Source organism: Oryzias latipes, chromosome 9, assembly GCF_053564925.1.
Source record: "Oryzias latipes strain Hd-rR chromosome 9, Olatipes_Hd-rR_3.1".
In the NCBI taxonomy this organism is placed as follows: domain Eukaryota; kingdom Metazoa; phylum Chordata; class Actinopteri; order Beloniformes; family Adrianichthyidae; genus Oryzias; species Oryzias latipes.
The window spans coordinates 34,468,010-34,487,565 of NC_136245.1; the positions used below are offsets into that span (position 1 = coordinate 34,468,010).

At 43.5% G+C, this 19,556-nt stretch overlaps 2 protein-coding genes and 1 long non-coding RNA gene across 15 annotated transcripts in view; 1 reads left to right on the forward strand and 2 right to left on the reverse strand.

Moving 5' to 3' along the window:
• Window positions 1-19,556, forward strand: part of dmrt1 (doublesex and mab-3 related transcription factor 1) — a 38,215-nt gene that overhangs the window by 1,002 nt on the left and 17,657 nt on the right. For 5 of the 10 annotated variants that reach the window (XM_078952098.1, XM_078952105.1, XM_078952097.1 and 2 more), the window contains exons 2-5: window positions 1,218-1,524; window positions 2,483-2,654; window positions 4,291-4,442; window positions 14,668-14,824. In XM_078952098.1, coding sequence (XP_078808224.1) covers window positions 1,318-1,524; window positions 2,483-2,654; window positions 4,291-4,442; window positions 14,668-14,824 — 688 coding nt within the window. In that variant the 5' untranslated portion in view covers window positions 1,218-1,317. Of the gene's footprint in view, window positions 1-413; window positions 531-1,217; window positions 1,525-2,482; window positions 2,655-4,290; window positions 4,443-14,667; window positions 14,825-19,556 lie in introns of those variants that run through there. The other 5 variants (XM_078952102.1, XM_078952104.1, XM_078952101.1 and 2 more) reach the window with 2 other exon arrangements.
• On the reverse strand, window positions 7,742-12,621 carry LOC110014618 (uncharacterized). 4 transcript variants are annotated; one of them, XR_013658228.1, is made up of 7 exons: window positions 12,365-12,620; window positions 11,296-11,383; window positions 10,985-11,134; window positions 10,743-10,774; window positions 10,452-10,585; window positions 8,684-8,809; window positions 7,742-8,390 (listed from the first exon to the last, which is right to left on the reverse strand). XR_013658228.1 is itself a non-coding variant. In XM_078953388.1 (7 exons), exons 2-7 carry the CDS (start codon window positions 11,357-11,359, stop codon window positions 8,295-8,297), a joined length of 546 nt encoding a protein of 181 aa, XP_078809514.1. In that variant the 5' UTR covers window positions 11,360-11,383; window positions 12,365-12,621; the 3' UTR covers window positions 7,742-8,294. The 4 variants fall into 4 exon arrangements, 3 of the variants coding, with proteins under 3 accessions (XP_078809514.1, XP_078809512.1, XP_078809513.1); XM_078953388.1 differs by having other exon boundaries at window positions 8,735-8,809; window positions 10,743-10,769; window positions 12,365-12,621; XM_078953386.1 differs by having other exon boundaries at window positions 10,743-10,769; window positions 12,365-12,614.
• On the reverse strand, window positions 16,587-19,247 carry LOC110014729 (uncharacterized). The gene is made up of 3 exons (XR_002289727.3): window positions 19,122-19,247; window positions 18,764-19,020; window positions 16,587-16,674 (listed from the first exon to the last, which is right to left on the reverse strand). It is a non-coding gene; the product is annotated as an uncharacterized LOC110014729 (long non-coding RNA).

A 19,556-nucleotide genomic window follows, 5' to 3' on the forward strand; every position in this document is an offset into this window, starting at 1 on the left:
GAAATTAATGTCAATAGTCTTTATTGCTGACAGAAGTCCGCATTATAATCCCCTCTACCCATTAATAGATGAATCTGTAATCGGGACATCATGCTTCTAAAAAATCAAATATAAGAAAAAAAAGGCTGAAGCTCCAATAGTGATGGAAAAAAAATCTCATCTCATCCACCAAAAGAATGTTGCATTAGAATTCAGTGTAAGAATCGATGTTACAATGTTTAAAACAGGCTAAACATGCATCGTCTAACGAATTATGCGAGAAAATGTCCGAAAATGAACACAAAATAATAATAATTAAAAAGATAGCTTTTAATAAGCAGACTGTAAGCTCTTTACAGCGAGTTCAACATGTTTTTAGATTCACCTTTTTTAAACCTCATTTTGTGTCTCAGACATCGAACGCCTCACCTCTCCAAGGTATCGGTCAGAAATGTGATTTGAGGCAAAAATAAATCCTTTCTTTGTCCGCAGGCTTGGTTTGAACGGCGGGAGTCACGTGACCCTCTTTCTTGGGTGTTTTATTGCTTTCTGTATGTATTTCGCCGATTTTATTTGTCTTCTTTTTGGACATTTTAATTGATTAAAAAAAGTCACCGAAAGTTCTCAACGGACGACGAGGACTAGGAGAACTTTGCGTTGCTAGGCAACGGCGCCTTCAGCGGCTCCTTGGAAAGAGGAGTTTTTTTTTTCAAGAAACAAGCGGACAGATAATCAACTTAATACATATATTTATTTTGAATTTTAAACGTTTTTTAATAACATAATTGCCAATAAATAACTGAAGTTAAATCCATCACAAAAGGATATTTGGTTCTTTTGAAATAGAGAAGCCCAACAAAACCTAAGGAGTTTTTGTGAGGTTGTAGAGCGCAGCAGGTGCATAAACCTTTGGTCCACAGGAGCACTTTCGTCAAATCACGTAGCCTGTTTCATTTGATCCTGGTTACGCTTTTAACCAGCAGCAGCAGCTTTAACGGACGGTCTTCATTTGAATTGACATGATAAAGAAAAAACAGCAACGTGCATCCAAACTGTCCGCCTAAAGAGTAATCACTTTATTTGATTACTGTCTCGGTATAAGTTACATCTGGATTACTTCTCAGTTACTTTAAAACAACAGCAAAACAGTGACAGTTTCTGCAGAGCATTTTTACCTTCAGACATCTGGATTTGAAGTTTTTTGTCTCATATTTTACTTTTTTTTTAATGTCTGTGAGGGGGGAGGAAGACTCCATCCCGCCCACCAGATCCTGTACAAGTGACCCCGCCTGACCCGACCCCCTCCGCGGCCAAACCCGCTGAGCTCTCCGGTCTGACATGAGCAAGGAGAAGCAGGGCAGGCCGGTTCCGGAGGGCCCGGCTCCGGCTCCACAGCGGTCCCCCCGGATGCCCAAGTGCTCCCGCTGCCGGAACCACGGCTTCGTGTCTCCGCTGAAAGGCCACAAGCGCTTCTGCCGCTGGAAGGACTGCCGCTGCGCCAAATGCAAGCTGATCGCGGAGCGCCAGAGAGTCATGGCGGCGCAGGTCAGCCGCCTTCCCGCCATTTCTCACCGAAACAAAACACCGCCGATGCGGAACTCAAATTCACAAACTTTTATCCACTTGTTTGCGTTTTTCTAAAATATTTAAGCGAAGCTAACCTTTTAGCCTCAATTAAACCGTGAGCTAGCATGGTTCTGGTTCTGGATCAGAACTGGGTTCCGGATCTGTTCGCTTTAGTTCTTCGACAGCTCATAAATATTTAACCCCTAGACGCGTTTTCAAAGTAAATCATTTTTAAAAGAAAAGCTATTTCTTTATATTTGTGACAAAACGACCCGAAAAGGAGCAAAAGTCAAAACTGAAATGATAAAATATTAATGTTATAACAGTTGTAAGTTTTTGATAGAATTTTTTTCTGTTTGAATAAAGTAATTGTTTAAATTTTTTAAACATCTGCTGACTGCAAAGATGCCAGAATTTTGGCCAATTTATTGTTTAAAATCAAACAGGAAACAGTTTTATACCATTTTATTTCAATGATAAAGGGGTTTTCAAAGTAAAAGTCTCTTATTCTGGTTAGATTCTTTTATCATAGAATTTGAAATTAAACTAACGTAGTTCGTTTAGACGTCGTGCACAAACTTAAAGCAAAAATTAGTTTCTGTTTTCTTAAAGAGCGTTCTTCCATCGCTCCCCGCTGCCTTCTTCAGTTTGAGCATCATGAAAATGAAAGTTACACATTTGTTAACCCTCAAAGTAAAATTGGATTTAAATTTTGCTAGAGAATAAATATTAGTAATATGTTATTGCAACCGAGAGGTGGATTTATGTCAGGGTACAGGTAAACCGGAAAAATTACATAGAAAAAACAATTATATTAATTTTGTGATAGAACTATTTTGTCCCACTGTCCTTGAAGGTGTTTCTCTATATCTGTCAAAATCAAACCATCATCAATCATCAAACCAAACCTCATTTGTACAGATGTGTCTCTGCTCAGGTCGCCTTGAGGAGGCAGCAGGCTCAAGAGGAGGAGCTTGGGATTTGTAGTCCAGAGGCCTCGTCCGGCCCTGAAGTGACGGTGAAGAATGAAGCTGGAGCCGACTGTCTCTTCTCCATGGAGGGGCGATCCGGCACGCCAGGCGTCCCCCCCAACCCTCTGTCTGCCGCAGGTACAGCTTTTCACTGGGGTTCATTCTGATCGGACTTTTCCCAAACTTTACCTTTAGATTCACTCAGAAACATCAAAAGCCAAAGACTTTGTGCTCAGATAAAAAAGATTTTTTTTTAATGGTAAAATCTCCTTTTAACACTAAAAAAAACCTTGATTCTAACATTGGAGAAGCTTTGTGTTTGGTTTTCAGTAAATGAAAACACTTTTGATCATAACTGAATAGTGATTTCTAAAAGCATTCCTTTTTCTGGGCTGTTTCTCTGAAGAACAGCTGCATTACAGCTGTTTAACTAAAGAAATCACCATGGTAACGCAGCCTTTCCTGTGAACGCTTCTTCTAAAAGCGGGAAAGCTGCTGCAGGTTGAAAACCGACATGAAAGCTGCTGGAGAACCACCGACTTTAATGCTTCATGATGTGAAGAAAAACCAACGTTTGTTCAGAAGAAACGATGAGAAATGATGAGGAACAAAAATGTGATCTGAACTACTTTTCCAAGATTTCAAAAACATATTTGACCTGCTTGGAATGGGAATGAATTAGTTTTAAGCACTAGAGACAAAAGACAAAAGGGGTAAACATTGAGATGTCAAACTGAAGTCTGTTTGATTGGAAAAGAACAGAAATAAATGAGATACATGCAGATATATCCACATGCATAAAATGATGCCATGAGAAGTTATGATGATAGATATGTGTGTACTTATACATACAATACACAACACAAGGACTCCAGTAAATGGGAATCTCTCTCTCACTTGTTATTGATTTTACTAGGCTTCTGTTTGAAGACATTTGTTGTTTTTCTTTGGATTTCTGTAAAGTTCTGAAGAGTTTTCTGCTTTGATCTTTCCCACACACGACCATTCAGTCATTCACAGATGCATTTATTCAGAGAGCCAGAGGCTCTTCATTTCAGACCTCATGAGGAGAGCCGGCGATGACGCCAGCTTCCCTTTAGGGACGGATCAAACTGAGATGTTGGAGACGCCGGTCTCTTTGGAGGAGGCTGCAGGCAGACGCTGATAAGGTGTTCCTTCCCCGCATGAGAGCCCGTGTTGGAGCGAGCGTTTAGCAAAGGTCAAGGCCGCCGTCGTGCCGCTCCGACTGGTGTAAAGGTGTGAACTCTGGGTTTTTGCCTGGCTGCAGACTGTGGGGGAAACGAGGAGTCTGACACTGATGACAGGCCTCATCTGCAGATACAGCAAAGGATATTATCTGTGGCTGCGCTTGTGCACAATGTCTTCATTATGTGAAGCCAAGAGATCGGTGTCTGCCTGAGAAGAATGTGGCCTTGCAGATAAGAAAAGAACAGCAGATAGCGAGTAATTATAGTTTCTCTGCTTTGTTCGTCCGGATGGAACAGTCTCTCGGTTTGCCTTCTGCTATGTGTGTCTGTGGCCTGCAGATGGCGCTGTTGGGCAAAGATCTGCAGGTTTCTGATGCTGGGCCTTAAACCAAATCTCAGGTTTGACTTGGATGCTGACCTGAACCTTGGTCAGTTATTAATAAAGTCAGATTTTGTTTTTAAGCTAAAATAAAAAACATGGAAAATATTCTTCTCATGTTTTGATGAATCTAAAAATTCCAATTGGCTCCTCAAACAGCCGCGTTCATCAGCTGTTTGGTTTTCAGGGAGCTGCTCGGCGTCATCGTCCAGCCCATCGGCTGCGGCCCGTGTTTACGGCGAGGAAGCGTCTGACCTGCTGCTGGAAACCTCCTACTACAACTTCTACCAGCCTTCCAGATACTCCTCCTACTATGGAAACCTGTACCAGCAGTACCAGGTAACGTCTGCCGGTGTGTTTGTGCCTCGGGGGGGGTTTGCGTCTCTGCTTTCTGCTTTTTAAACGACATTAAATGAGCTTCATCGTTTCAGACATGTTCTCAGTGATGCAAAAGGAATTCTGGGCCTGTAAAAATAAACACACAGTTAGTTCAACCAGAACATTCCTGTTTAGAACGGCCACCGCCTGGTTTGACAGAAAGGAAGGAAAAGAGGAGTTATTCACGTTTTAAGTCTGTTTTTGTTTTACACCAAATGTTGAACATTTTGAACATCTTTTCAGAACAGGCCAGACCATTTTTTTGTGTTTGCTCTTTAGTTTTAATAAGATACCTTTTAAAAATACTTAGTGCATATTTTTTTAAACGTTGTCTTTATTTTAAAAAAGAAGTTTAACTAAAAAATAAAAGAGGGTTTTGTATGAGCGGAGGCTCTGTGTTTGGAGGAAACGTCACGGATTAAAACTCTGCAAACAAATTCCTGTGCTTGTAATGAATTGATCATTTTGTTTGATCATTTCTGTTAACATTCTGAACTTGCATTGATTCGTAAATGATTCCAGTTTCAGTCTGAATTCATCTCAGATTTGAAAGATTCTTCTCATCTTTGCATAATGTAGACGATTTAATTCTTTGTATTTTTGAACATCAGTCCATAGATCTGCAGTTTTCAAATCATAAGGAATCTACTGTGAGATCTGTGATTCTCATACATTTAAAGGATTTTAGCAAACTGGTTCTAAAACAGCATCAAATAAATGAATCTTTTAAAAATAAAGTCAGATTTGACCTAAAATCCTGCTCTGATGCTTCATTGAACAAACCCCGTCTCTCTATCTTCAGACTTTTGGTTTTCCTCACACACGGGTTATTTCTTCAACCCGGTTCTTGGGTCATTCATACATTTTTGGGTTATGTTATATTTTGGTTCTGGTGGTGAAACACTTCAGAACAGGAAGTCATGGAAGAGAAAGGAGTTTCAGAATAAAGCGCCTCACGTAGAATCTGCATTTCACCTTTGGGTTTCTTGTGTCTTTCTGCAGATTGAACAGAGGTTGAACCCCCCCCCCCCATGTAAACTCTGACAGTTCTACCTGCAGATGCAGCAGCCCCCCCCCAGCTTGTCCCACTTGCCGATGCGTCCTCGGCGCTCTCCGTCTGCGGTTGTTGAAGTGACGGGTCTGAAACCCGCCGCTGTAGATTCCTGCTCTCTCTGCAGCTCTCAGCCTCTTTTTGATTGTTGCCCCCTACCCCCCCGGTTGGTAACATCTCGTTTTGGGGTCAGCGCCTCAGAGCTGCAGCACGCCGCCGAGCCTCAACTGCAAAGGTTAATGGTATTGTCTGTCTGACAGAAGAGCGCGCCGCCACGCCTGAGCGCTGCAGGAGGAAAGTGAGCACATTAATGTTAATCAGTTAGCTCTCTTTAGCATAATTTAGCCATCGCCGTGGTGATTTATGATTTTCTGCGTGGAGGTGTCAGGCTGAAACACGCCTCCTGAAATTGACTTCTGCACATTTGTGAATATTTGGAGGTGATTATTTGAAGATGAGCTCCACAAACAAAGTATCTTTGAAAAAGGGAATACATTAGAGCGTTAGCTCAAAGCGTAACGCCGTTAAACGCTGCCATGCTGTCGTCTCCTGCAGCCTCAGGGAGGAAGCTGCTCTTGTTTTGCTTCCTAAAGCAGCTTTTCGGCTGAGAAACCGGCTTTCTCCAGAGAGCGGAGGTTTCCTGGAGATGATCTGTGATGAAATCCAGCGTCAGCAGTTGTTATTGGCCTGGGATCTGAATCCCTCCATAACAATGTGCTGCTTATCGCTGGAACGCCATCTTCCTGCTGCGCTCTGCACTCAGCGCTGCTTGGCTGTCATGCAGGTGGAGGATGATTGCATGATGGCGCTGAAGCTTCCAGACAGGAGATGGTGCCAGATAAGGAGTCGGGAGCCCCCCCCTCCAGGGACTTGGTGCCGCTGGAGCGTGTTAGATTTCCTCCTAAGGAAACGCCGGCGTACAGTGTTTCCTTCTGACTTACAGATCCAGTTGGGGGTAAACCTGATTTGGGGGGTTTGTTGATCATCAGAATGCCCCTTTTGCTTTGTGTTGGGGGAGGAATCGCCTCTTTTCCAGCGTTAGCGACACTAGAGGAGCATAAGTGATACATTGGGGTTCTCTAACAGCTGACAGCGTCTTTGAGGGTTTCTCTGCAGGCTCAGCTCTGACAACCGCCTAAATAAGTCTCAGTGAAAGCATCAGACGTACCTGTCAGTGAGGAACAACCTTAGTGACACGCGCCTGTACAGGGGGGTCGACCCGTACGGGTTCTGGGTTGTCCGGTCCCTGGGGGTCGTAGAGAGCAGCGGCTGCCTCTTCAGAGGAGCTCAGGTGTGTCTCTGTTCCCTTCAGGCCCGTACGTTCACCTCAATGGTTGTGCGTGTGGGAAGTGTATGGTGAAGTACATGATGGAAGGTCCACGCTCTTTTGGCGTGCAGGTGATGCTGTCGTACGGCGTCCTTACACCACACTCTACTAGTTATTAAGGTATGAGTCCGGGCTCCTCACTGACCGCACACATGCTGCACGTACAGGTGTGCACGTACAGGTGTGCACTTACAGGTGTGCACGTACAGGTGTGCACGTACAGGTGTGCACGTACAGGTGTGCCAGTAGGACTCCCATAGGTCGTCCTATCAATCGACACTTTAATGAGTTACATGAGTCATTTCTAACAGTCAGCTGCAGCAAGGAGCGTGCACGCATCACGTGAACGGCACCAATGGGCTCCTTGTGCAGCCCGCAGGATTGGGGGGGTGAAAAAAAAAGAAACAACACGCCTGCGTCTCACATACTTCCCCCTGAAGTGTTGTAGAAGTGTTCACCACGAGCCTGAACCTTTCACCGTTCACTGAGCGGTCTACCAGCTTGATATTTCCTGAGGTGTACCTGCGTGCCCCGCCCAGGTTTGAGCATTTTTCCCCTGCAGACGGCCCGTACACTGTCAGAAAAAATGTGCAAAATTTGTACCTTTAGAGGTACAATGGCTTGTCACTGGGGCAGTACCCTCAAGAGTACAAATGTTGTACCCTTTCATATTGGTACGTATCTGTACCCTTTCAGTATGTACCTTTCAAAGGCAAATATGTACCTCTGTGGACTAAATTGTACCTTATAGTGCTATGGTACCATAATGTACCTTTAAAAAAGGTACCAATTTGTTCTTTTAAGGGTACTGCCCCAGTGACAAGCCTTTTGTACCCTTTGATGGCAAATTTGTACCAGATACAGCACATTAAAAGACCAGTATACTGTTTATCACATTTATTAAACATTCAAAACAATTACAATTCAGACATTTTACAGTATGAATGTTTTAAGCTTCACAGTGTCACAACAGGATGCATATATTTACAATTATTAGCAATTTTACAATAATGAAAAATCTATATTTCTCCTTCAGTTCACATTGCATTCATTGTAACTATAACCTTAACATTTGATCAATTGTAAACAGCACATAGCACTTCAGTTACCATTTTTAAACCATGAAATAAAGCTTTTGACATTAACAAAAGAAGCACTAGACCTCATTTTAAGTACATCTTTCTACTGCATTCTACATTTTCTAAAAATAAATAAAAAAGTAAACTTATAACCAAGTTTAAATGCATAATTTAAATAATAAAATGCATAAATGTGATAAGATAATATTGATACGAATTCTAAAAAGAAGAACTATAAAACACACTAAAGATAACCAAGGATTACGTTTATGTCAATACCTAGTAGATCCTCTGCAAGCATCTCTTCTCTTGCTTCTTTGGAGACTTTGGCTAATGGAGCTTTTCTTTGAACAAGCTCAAGCACCTTTGGCACAATACTGGTAAACGCCGTCCTTGAAGCGCTGGCTTAAACTGACAGGTGATGGATGCATTCGGTCAACATCGTCAAACAACTGAAAATTGAAAAAAATTAGAAAATTAATCATTCACTTAAACTAAAACAAACAAAAGACATAAAACATTCTAATATTCTTTGTTGCCTCTTTCATTGCCATTTCCCTTTAGTGATCTCATTGTATAAATATTACTTGGCTTGAATGACTATATATTTATATATGGGTTTGGAATATTACAATGTTTTTACAATTGAGTTAAAGCTGTTAATGGTCATTTTAGCAGATGTCTCAGCTTATATTGACATTCAAAATGTATTTTAAGCTGAGAACTGATTTAAAATGTCACTGACCCGTGAGGTTGTCTTCAAGAAAGGGTACTTCTTTAGTATATCCTCTCGCACCTTGCTGTACTGGATATGCAGGACATTCACGTGACCTTCAACGGATGATGCATCCTCACCAATGACAGCAACCACCTATTGGATCAAATTTAAAAGTCCATATTAATAATAAAAAATACAACTGCAAGCACTGATACTGGGGTTAAAGCACTTTGAGATGATGTTTAAAGACCGTTTGTGCAGAGTGGTTTGGAGTTGATCAGAAATTAACTTCTGAGTTGTAGGCGGGGCTATTGACACAGTAGTTACCCTCCGCTGATGTCCGATCATCCCTTTGTTTACGCCCTCTCCCTCTAGCTTACAGTCCTTCCAACCTAAAACTAACATTAGTGGTAAAACCAAAATGGTGAGCAATATTGAAGCTTTCTGGCCATAGTTTAGATCAAGCTCAGACAAGTATGATGAAGATGTTAATGGATCCGTTTGTCTGCAAGTGGACGCATCAGAATACGGCAGAGCAGAGGGACTCGGACCAACTTCATTTCATGTGGTGCGTCACAATAGAGACCTTCCTCAAACTGCATTTATTTTGTCTGTTCCTGATTCATCCCAATTTGAGTGAATACTCAGATGTGCAGTTTTAAACGTGCCCATCATGAGAAAAATACTGCGACATGTTAAAAATGGGGGACCCACTCCAATGAAAGTTATTTTTTAAAATGTAGCATTTTTATGATGACATATTGTTATAAGATTTAAGAATAAAACTGTGTTTCTGAATATTTATTTTCTCAAATTGGGATGAATCAGGAGCAGATGAAAAGATGTCATTTGAGAAAGCTTGTGGTTACGTACAAGCTATATTTGGCAGGCCACAAGCTCCCTGCTCCGCTTGTCTTCATTCTCCTCGTCTGAGTTGGCATCTGGCTCACATCTATAAGGCTGGATAGCTCCAATATTGCACGCCAATTCTGTTGCTTGGGGGTTGTGAGGGACTGTAAGGTAACGGGAGCGTAAACAATGGCATGATGGGAAATTAAGGCCGGTTAACTCTGCAAAACAGTCCTGTCAAGAACTTGAAGGTGAATTCCAATTGAACTGCAGAAACCATGTCCCAGAAAACATTTTCCCCCTCAAAAACTGCATAATCAATGTCTGTCTTTGTATAATAATAATAATGGATTGGATTTATCTGCGCTTTTCAAGACACTCAAAGCGCTTACATTGTGTCCATTATTCATTCACTCCTCATTCATACTTGGTGATGGTAAGCTACGGTTGTAGCCACAGCTGCCCTGGGACAGAGGCGTGGCTGCCATTTCGTGCCTACGGCCCCTCTGACCATCACCGGGAGCATTCATGCACATTCACACACCAGTGGAGCAACACTGGAGGCAAGGAGGGTGAAGTGTCTTGCCCAAGGACACAATGACATTTTGGCTGGCGGGAGCGGGGATCGAACCGCCAACCCTTCGGTCATTGGACGACCCGCTCAACCACCTGAGCCACTGTCGCCCGTATAGTCAATATCTTGTTAATTATGCAGAGCTTTGTTGAAGGAAATACAGAAGAATTATATGTTTGTATGATAAGGACAGTATTCCAGAATGTATTCAATGTGTTGTGACTTACTCGGTGCAATCTGCTGTTTCCCTAGAAAACTTTAAACTAGTTTGGATGATCTGCCTTACTGCACTATTTGACAACTTAACTGAATTGGAAAGACAGCCTGACTTTGAATGCTTGAAATGACTTTGTGAAAAAATCATTTACTTACTTTGGCAAGAGAGGCGTCTTCAACTCTTCGTCTTGTTGTAGGACTGTGTTGTAATATTATGGTGTCATCTGAGTCCACTTCAGTATCTCCACTTGAACTGGTATTGCAGCTCTTTGCAGGACAACTCGGCTGATCTGTCAAAGTATTAAAGCTTTCAGTTACTGTAATATTTAAATAAGTATGATAGCAAAAACAAAAAAAGTAAAAACAAAGATTTTTAAATACTGACCGAATTAACAGTTTAGCAGATTTATTATCTTGTCTAAGACAGCAATAGGATATAAAACTCACTTATTTGCTCGTGTTTTGTTCCCCACACTATCCTGTCAAATAAATCATTGACCATTAGACTCCTATTGATGCAAATATACAATCAAAACTCTTCAGCTCAAAAATGTTCTTAATTTAGCATGTACTTGAAAGCAAAAACACAGATTATTTCCCTTGGAAATAAATTAAGGCATCAAAGGGGAATTTACCCAAAACCATTCAAAACAAAATAGATAAATTACAATTTAAAAGAAAAACTTCACCTTCTGGATTTGTATCTTCGGCCAGACAAATTTCCAACACACCAAAGTTTGGGTTTTTCAACACGAGATCAAAAACCTGCTCATCAACTTCTGTCTTTGAGTCATCAAACACTTTCAAGTCCAAGGTTGGGATGTTGAACTTTTTGGCAGCTGTGAACACAGCAAAATTATGTTTAGAATACAGCACAGAAATTATCTTTAAATTAAAAAGCAATTAAAAAAATCTGTTTGCATCACAGCTGACAGTTTATCCACAAAGTTGACTGATTCCTGTAAAGAAAAATGCTGGAAATTGTGATGTTTCCACTCACCACATTCCCAAAAGGATTTGAAGGTCAGCTGATATTCAAAACTTTTTTTGTTAGCGTTCAACATGTTCACGCACAGCTTGCATCATTCCTGGTGGGAAAAAAAAATAATATATTACAAAAAAGAAAAAACATTACAACACCAAAAGGTACCAACACAGCATTTCTTCAGATCTAAGCCCTGTTCCAAATAAATTAATACATTTTAAAATAGTAATGGGAAATATACTGGCTTCTAAGGGCCTACAGATTTATTTCTTGGAAGTTCATTTAAAAAAAATGTTTTTTCCTGGTTTATAGATGAGTTTTTGGTTTGGGAAATCGTGAGGAGTATCTGGAATCACGGACCTCCATTTAAAAAAAATAATCTCTTCAGGAGAATGATCAAAATCAACAATACACAGTGTTAACTTCGCTTGACCAACAATGAGCGATCATGACAACCTAAACAGTCTCTGTCACTGTCTTGCATTCGGGAAATGGTGGCTGCGCGCGCACAGCAGCTACGGCAGGCTGACATATAAATGGGAAGGACTGCCATACTCACTGCGGTGTAAAAAAAAAAAACACCTTATTGGACTCCTACACATTACAGATTAAAACGATTAACGCATTGAATTCGACGGACCTAATAAATATCAGTAGGAATTATGGAGCTGGTCGTTTCAAAAGTAGCTGGCTTCCTTACTAAGAAACACAGAAAGAAAGAAAAAAAAGGGGGGGGGGGGGGTAGGCAAAAACAACCGGTGCATCAACGCCAGCGTACATCGGTAAAACGGCCACAGAATTATCTAGTGAAAAAAATGTATATATTTCAATGTATTTAACGGAACGCGGTACAACACCAATAAAAACAACAGCTTAATTTATTTAATGGCTGCATTTAGCTGAACTTCAAACGGCTGAGGCTAACCGTTAGTAAACTCCTGCTCGTAGTTTTCAATCTCCTCACAGGCACATACACGGTGGAATAGCAGCATTCCACTACACAAAAGTTATTCCTTACAGATAAAATAACCGAACCCGCTTAAAACAAGTTTCCAACTTATTTTTGAGCAATTAGCAGACTTACCTCAGTCACAGCCTCTATCTTCCTCCGGCCGCTGCGGGATAACAAAATGGCGGAAGAAACGAAACTTAAGAAAGTAGAGTGGGCGTGGTCTCGCTGGTTTACTCCAACATATTTCCTCTACGTTTTTACACCTACTTAAATAAAAATTACTGATGGTAACTCCGAAAAAAGTACTCTCTCATTTTTCCTGTGTAGGTACAAAAGCTAAAAGGTACTAATATGTACACATAATGTAACGTAGTAACAGATAAATTTACTTTTTTATGAGAATGTATGATTAGAAAAAAAATAACTTAAATTTACAGCTCAAAGACTAGAAATTTAAATTGAACTTAGGCCAAGTTAAAGTACACCATATAAGGTTAAAAATATCAAATAATTTTGTCTACATTGTGCTTTTGCTCTAAATTAAAGGCAAAACTTAAAACAGCTCTTATATAAGTAAAACAAAAACAGGCTCACACTAATACATGTTTAAAAGTTATTATCTTGATGCTCTGCACAATCAATAAAATATAATGTGCTTGTGTACTGTTCAGAACTAGTCATAAAAGATGTGTGGTATCTTAAATATATTTGGTTATTTTGTGCATCTTTTCCAAATAACCAACAGCGTATTAAATGATTTTGGGTGACGTTTCATACACTTTGAATTATTACTTTTGTCACACAAGTGATTGTACCTTTGTTTGTGGAATAAAGGGTCCAAATATGGGCCCTCTGATGGTTGGAAACATATTTGTACCTTTTTTATCCTTAAATGGTACATATGAGTACCCTAAGGTGTAATTATGACTCACTTAGGGTACAAATGGGGAATTTGTACCCTAAGTGTTCACAAACGTACCCCAACCGTACCCTTTTTTCTGACAGTGTATCCACCCGTAAGGTCTAGAAGATGTTAAGGAGCCTGGATGGAGAACAGGAAGTCCAGACAGACCAGGTCCTGGGTGTTCCTGTCATGGGCCTGTGAGAAGAAACTCTTCCTCTGTGATTGGTCCTAATGCGTGTATTTATGTATTCATCGCCTTTGATTCTGTTGAAAGCGGAGCGCAGACTCCAGTTCCTGCGCAGCCGCAGCCGGGGTTCAGGTCTGATGCTTCAGCATCCTTAGTGTCTCCGTGTTTGCTGCCACTTTTTTCCTCACTTCAGCTTCATCTTTGTGACAAAAACACATTTGTGCTCTACTCTTTGTGGATGCAAACCTTCAGTGTCTGACAGACAGATGTTTCTCACCGAGGACTTGAAGTAAAGCAGCTTATTTGAACCTTTTGACCATTTCTAACTGGAGATAAAGGCGTCTCTGACTCATCAGCAGCTTCTCTGGCCGCTTGTGTTTGCAGGAAAATGGTGTTTTCTGTGTTATCAGTTTTCATGACTGTGCTTTGGGCTGGAACGGTTCTGGTAGCGTCAGACCTGCGGCTCCATCTCTGTGGTATTTTTCACAGCCTAACGCTGCAGCCGAGTGTCGCTTAAATAACAGTTTATAAAGCTGTCGCAGAGCCGATGGGGTGGACAGTGCAGGTGACGGATTACTGCCTGACAGAAATCAAATTCCATAAAAATGAAATTGAAAACCTTCGCCGAGGCGGCCTTGCTGCCGAGCAGACGGCTTGTCTTTGAGTTTCACTGAGGGAGGGGGGCTGCAGAGACAGACTCGGGCTCAGTTTGGAGGAAATCATGGGTGCGTGGTTAGAAACAGCTGATCTCCTGTTGGTTTAAGCTGTTCATGTGTTAACATGTGACGGACAGGCGTCGATGCTACGCTGCAGAACAGAAACGTGCACAGAAACCAACGTGTTAGAAACGTTTGGCAGAACAGGTCGAGGATTTGAACCAACCACCAAGTCAAGCAGCAATGAACATGTTTGGATAACTTTCCTGAAAATGAAACATTACCGTTTCAATCATTGACTGTACATGGGAACTGGACGGAGTGACTCCTCCCCCCTGGCCTTCCAAACAGGAAGTGGCTCCAAGAAGCCAAAATCTCATCAACTTCTATAGAGAAACAAACGGCTGTTCCTCAGTCGTTCTATTGGTCGGATGATAATCCTTATTTCTTCATGATATTTTTTCTGTAGTTTGAGTTTTAAACTGACCAATCAGACGCCTCAATCAAAGTAGGTGGGGCCTGCTGGCCCCCACGTTCCATTCTGCGGTTCTGGCGGATGCTGCCACCTTTTGTCTACAGGTGTGGGCTTTGGTTTCTCCTCTCAGGATAAATCTGTCATCCCTAAGAAACATCCTGGATGCGTTTTGAATCTCCTTGCATACTAAGTGTTTGTGTTCTCTGTCTGAAGCAGATGCCCCCCTCCGACGGCCGCCTGTCCGGCCACAGCATGCCCTCTCAGTACCGCATGCACTCCTTCTACCCCGGGACCGCCTACCTGCCCCAGGGCCTGGGCTCGCCGGTGCCGCCGTACTTCAGCCTGGAGGACAACGACGGCGCCGCCGCCTGTAAGCGGCACTCAAACTCACTCTGCTCAGGCTCCATAAAGTTTTAGCCCAACTTTCTCCACGCCGCCTCCAGGGGAGGACGGCACTTAAGGCTGGGGTGTCGTAAAATTTCATTTAAACTTTAATTATACATTTTTATTCAAACTTTATTGCACATGCGGTGCTTTGAATGTAGCTCTGACTGGGATCTTCTTCTGCTGAGCTGTGCTTTATATAAAACAGCCAAAACTGTAAATGCAGTTTCAGGTTTCAAGCTTTAAAAATAAGAAAACAAGAAAAAACTTTAGGAGGATTACTCTAAAAATTCTTCCCTAATAATGTGGGAAACTGATCAAATCCTCCTGGAAACACGATCCTCCCAACTCTGAGGCAGTGCGCAGCGTCATAAATATGACCTGCGCCTCATTAGATGCTTTTATTCCACAGATGTAAAATGTATGAAAACACAGGTTTTCATCCAAAGGTGTGTTTTTATGTAGCAGAAACATGTGAAGCACGAGGCGGTAGTGCAGTCAGACGGACAGCAGTTCTGTGTCGGTCGGTGCTGAGCTGTCACTGAACCAAATCCCAGCCGGCGTGGCGTCCGTCACCCTAAAGAGTGAAAGCGACGGCACACGTCCCTGACGGTGGAGGAAATGCTGACTCATCCTCTGTAGGAAGCAGGCGTGGAACAGCCCCCCCCACCTCACGGACGCTCCTCTGCCAGCTCTAAACCCTGCAGAACCCAAGAACCATTTCCTTCCCAGTCATCTTGACATTTCTGTTTTGGTCGTTCAGTTTGGGTTCCAACAATTCACAGGAAAAGCACACACACACACACACACAAAGTCACAGTGAAAAAAAGAAACAATCAAACTTTTAAAAAAAATGACGAAAATAAGACTTTTTTTAGAAAAAGCAATATTGCCCAATATTGACTCCATTGGTTCTTCAGGGTTAAGTCCGGTTGTCACGACAACAACACAACTGATTGGTCAACAGAAATCCGTGTATTGATGCTAAAAGCCCCAAACAGATGTTTTTCCTCTCAATGTTAGAAATATGATCAAACTCTTGGTTCCCTCTGACACCGCCTGCATCAGAAACACCCCCCCCCATCTGTTTGTTTATGACTTTCACCTGTTCCTTCCCTGTGAGGGTCCCTCGTCAGACCCCCCCACGCCCCTGCTGTGAGTTGACACGCTCCATTACATGATGACAATGCTGTCGGCGGGTGGTCCCATGTCAGGTTTCCTCTCAGGCCCCCACACCTGAGAAACAAACTCCACCCGTGGCTTCTGTGTTTCCCGCTTTTTTCCTTCAATCACACAGAATTTGAATTTTTCAGTGTTTGGAGACGTTCTCTGGGGGTCTGTTCTCTGGGGGCCGTTCTCCGGGGGTCTGTTCTCTGGGGGCCGTTCTCCGGGGGTCTGTTCTCTGGGGGCCGTTCTCCGGGGGTCTGTTCTCTGGGGGCCGTTCTCCGGGGGACGTTCTCTGGGGGCCGTTCTCCAGGGGACGTTCTCTGGGGACCGTTCTCCGGGGGATGTTCTCTGGGAGACGTTCTCTGGGGGCCGTTCTCTGGGGGCCGTTCTCTGGGGTCCGTTCTCTGGGGTCCGTTCTCTGGGAGACGTTCTCTGGGGGCCGTTCTCTGGGGGCCGTTCTCTGGGGGCCGTTCTCTGGGGTCCGTTCTCTGGGGGCCGTTCTCTGGGGGCCGTTCTCCGGGGGGCGTTCCAGCAGCCAAAAAGGCAGAAGCTGCTCATCCATTTCTTTTTTCAGCTTTAAAAGTCCCAGATGGACACATCGGCCGTTTCTGTCAGAGTGCGTGATGATGTCAGCATGATGTCATCAGTGCGGGCAGATGAGTGGATGTGCTGGAGGAAATATGAAAGGTTGAAGGTCACCATGAGCACCAACACAAGCCTGCTGTGTCTGAGTGCTGTCATTCCTAAGCAGTGATTGGTCTGAGTCGACCTTTCTATGGCAGCCAATCAGGGATGAGCTTGTTGGAAGCCACGCCCCTACCACTTAAAAGCAGAGTACACCAAATCTGTCAAAAGTTTTGAATGTTGGACGTGGGGGCCAGCAGGCTCCGCCTACTTTTAATGGAGGCATCTGACTGGTCAGTTTATAACTTGTATAAATATCATGGAAAAAGACGCACCTTGGGGTCTTTTTACCTGAAAGAGTTCATTCTTCATCAGGAATGAGTGGAGGGATTTGTGTGGTTTCCATGACAACCGTAGACAGTGTTTGACTGAACGTCTTTCACTCCAGTTTTTGTGTTTGAGATGATTCCAGAGCTGTTTCTCCCTGACTGAATCCTCATGGTGGGGGCTCCTTAACAACCCACCCCGACCTGATCTACTGTCAGATGTGGTCTTTTCATGATCATGCTGCCGTTTTTAGCCCACATCCTAAAAACCTGTGTCGTTTTCTAGTTCCTGCAGAGCGGCAGGAGTTTAGCAGAAATCCTCCTCTAAAGTTGTAGGCGGGACTGCTGGCTAGGAGCAACCCCATCCCCTATTCCCCTCCCTTTTTCTTAGAGCTCTTACTCCCCGTGCACAAACGTTGCTTTTTTTGTGTCTGCTCCTGATTCACAGTGATGCAAATAAAGAAATACTCATTTTCTTTATGAATGTCCTCCATCATCAGAAAAACGCCAAAAACGCCGTTTTCCTCAGAGCGGCTCTTCAAACGGAACATCGGATGTTCTAACCATCCGTTCATCCAGAGGTTCCTTCAGAATTATTAGTAGAGCTGCGATGCTGTTCCAGCCCGGGAACAGGAAGTGGCAGTGAGCGCCCCCCCCCCCCCCCCCTTCCCGCCAAACACGGCGCTGTCAGATTTATCTCCCTCCCAGCAAAAGGCTAATCATTTGGCCAAATATAGAGATCCAAATAACCTTCAGGAGAGCCATGTTGTCCTTTCCCCTTTCCCTCCTCCTCCTCCTCTCCCCCCCACCCCCACCCCCCAGCGTAGGGCCGCTGTCTCCGCAAAATTGCCTTCTGGAGTTAGTGAGCGGGAACAGTTAAGATTTACAAACAATGATGAAGCTTGTCATGCGTCTTTGTCCATCCGTCACGGCGGGGCGGGCGGAGCTGTGGGCAGCGCCGTCCCGGTGTTCTTCATAAAAGCCAGCTCGCTGTGAAATACGCCCCCGCCGCGGCAGGCCGCTTTACGGCCGCGCGCTCGTCAGCAGCCCGCCGCTGTAAATCGCTGCGCGGGAGGTGACAGTGCAGTCCATCAACCCCCCCCACACACAGAGAGACACTCGCCCCGTTTCTCCACAAACACCTCGCCAGGGTCTGACCTGGGGGGGGCTCCAATGGAAGACTTATGGCAGCTTTGGGCCCGCGGGGGCCGCCGCTGCAGTCTGACTGTGTTTATGTCCTGTTGGCGTTTGTCCTTGTCTGGACTTTAAATTCATAACGGAGGAAAGTTTCTGAACTTTTGTGTCTGAGGAGCAGATGGATGTGGTGGAGCGGCCGCCGCCGGTTGGTTCTCCCGGTGTCAGCGCAGAGTGTGGAGTCATTTAAATGCAAATGTGAAGGTTGAGGGATTGCAGATGTTAATCCTGCTAATCGATGGACCCGCGTGAGCCCATTATGTTAGAAATCCATTACTATCTTTCTAGATGATATTCTATTGATTTCCCCACTTCGCCTTGTACTCTACTGTACAGTCCAGTGAGTTACTGCGTATAAAGTCTGTCGTTTCAGGCTGCCCGCCTCTGAAAAATAGGCCTGGGGGGGGTCGGCCTCACTGAGCTTCTTTGTTTCGCGCGTGAAATACTTTCTCCTGCTCCCTCATCACTTTTCCTCTTCCATCTCCAAGATGCCAAAACTCTTTTGGATTTATGAAACCTGAAAGGAGCTGGGAGGTGACCCCCCCCCCCCCCCCGGCTGTTTGTGTCATGTAGCGGTCAGACCTCATTCTGGGACACGTCAGGACGTCCCTCACCTGAGTGCCGATCCATCACCTGGATGAGGACGGGCTGCAGGTCCTCCTGCTCCAGCGTGAGGCGTGGAGATCTCAGGAGGACAGCAGAAGCTTCTGGATTCTGGGTCGGTTCCTCAATGAGACGTTTCAGGGGGCCACACGTACCTCAAGCTGATGGTTCGATTTCGGGGTTGAAGGTTTTTTGTCTTTTGCATTTCCAGTTGATTCAGTTGCAGATGTTGAAGGAAGGATCTAAAAACTCTGATAACATTTCAGTTCTGGAGGAGAAAGTGCAGTTAATGTTGGAAACGCTAATATTTTACTACACATTGCAGACCGGTACCGGTCCATGGAAAAGTTGCTTCTAAGAAAAGCAGACCTATTTAGTCAGAATCCCAACAGAAATGAAAGAAGTGACTCTGTTTGGAAAATCCATCTGCTATTTTCTAAAAACGGCTGCTCCAACCGCTGAACGGAAACCTCCAAGTTACCAACAAACAAACACATTTGAAAAGTTTCTTTTGGCAGAAAGAGCCTTCCCCTTCAAAATAAAAGACGGCTGCATTTTATAAACAAAATGTGGATTTATTGTGACAGACCAGAATACAATATTCAACACCTTTTTGTCTGATGTTACAAGGATGCTGTTAATAAAGTTGTGGATTCACATTTCTGACTATATTTATAAATACCAGAATTAGAACCATCTTTTTTTGGTCTGTTTCTATCTGCTGTTTATCCTGAAACATCAGAGGAAACTGAAGTTGGCTTTGGATTTTTTATCTTCGACCCTGACGGTTATGGGTTTGGGGAA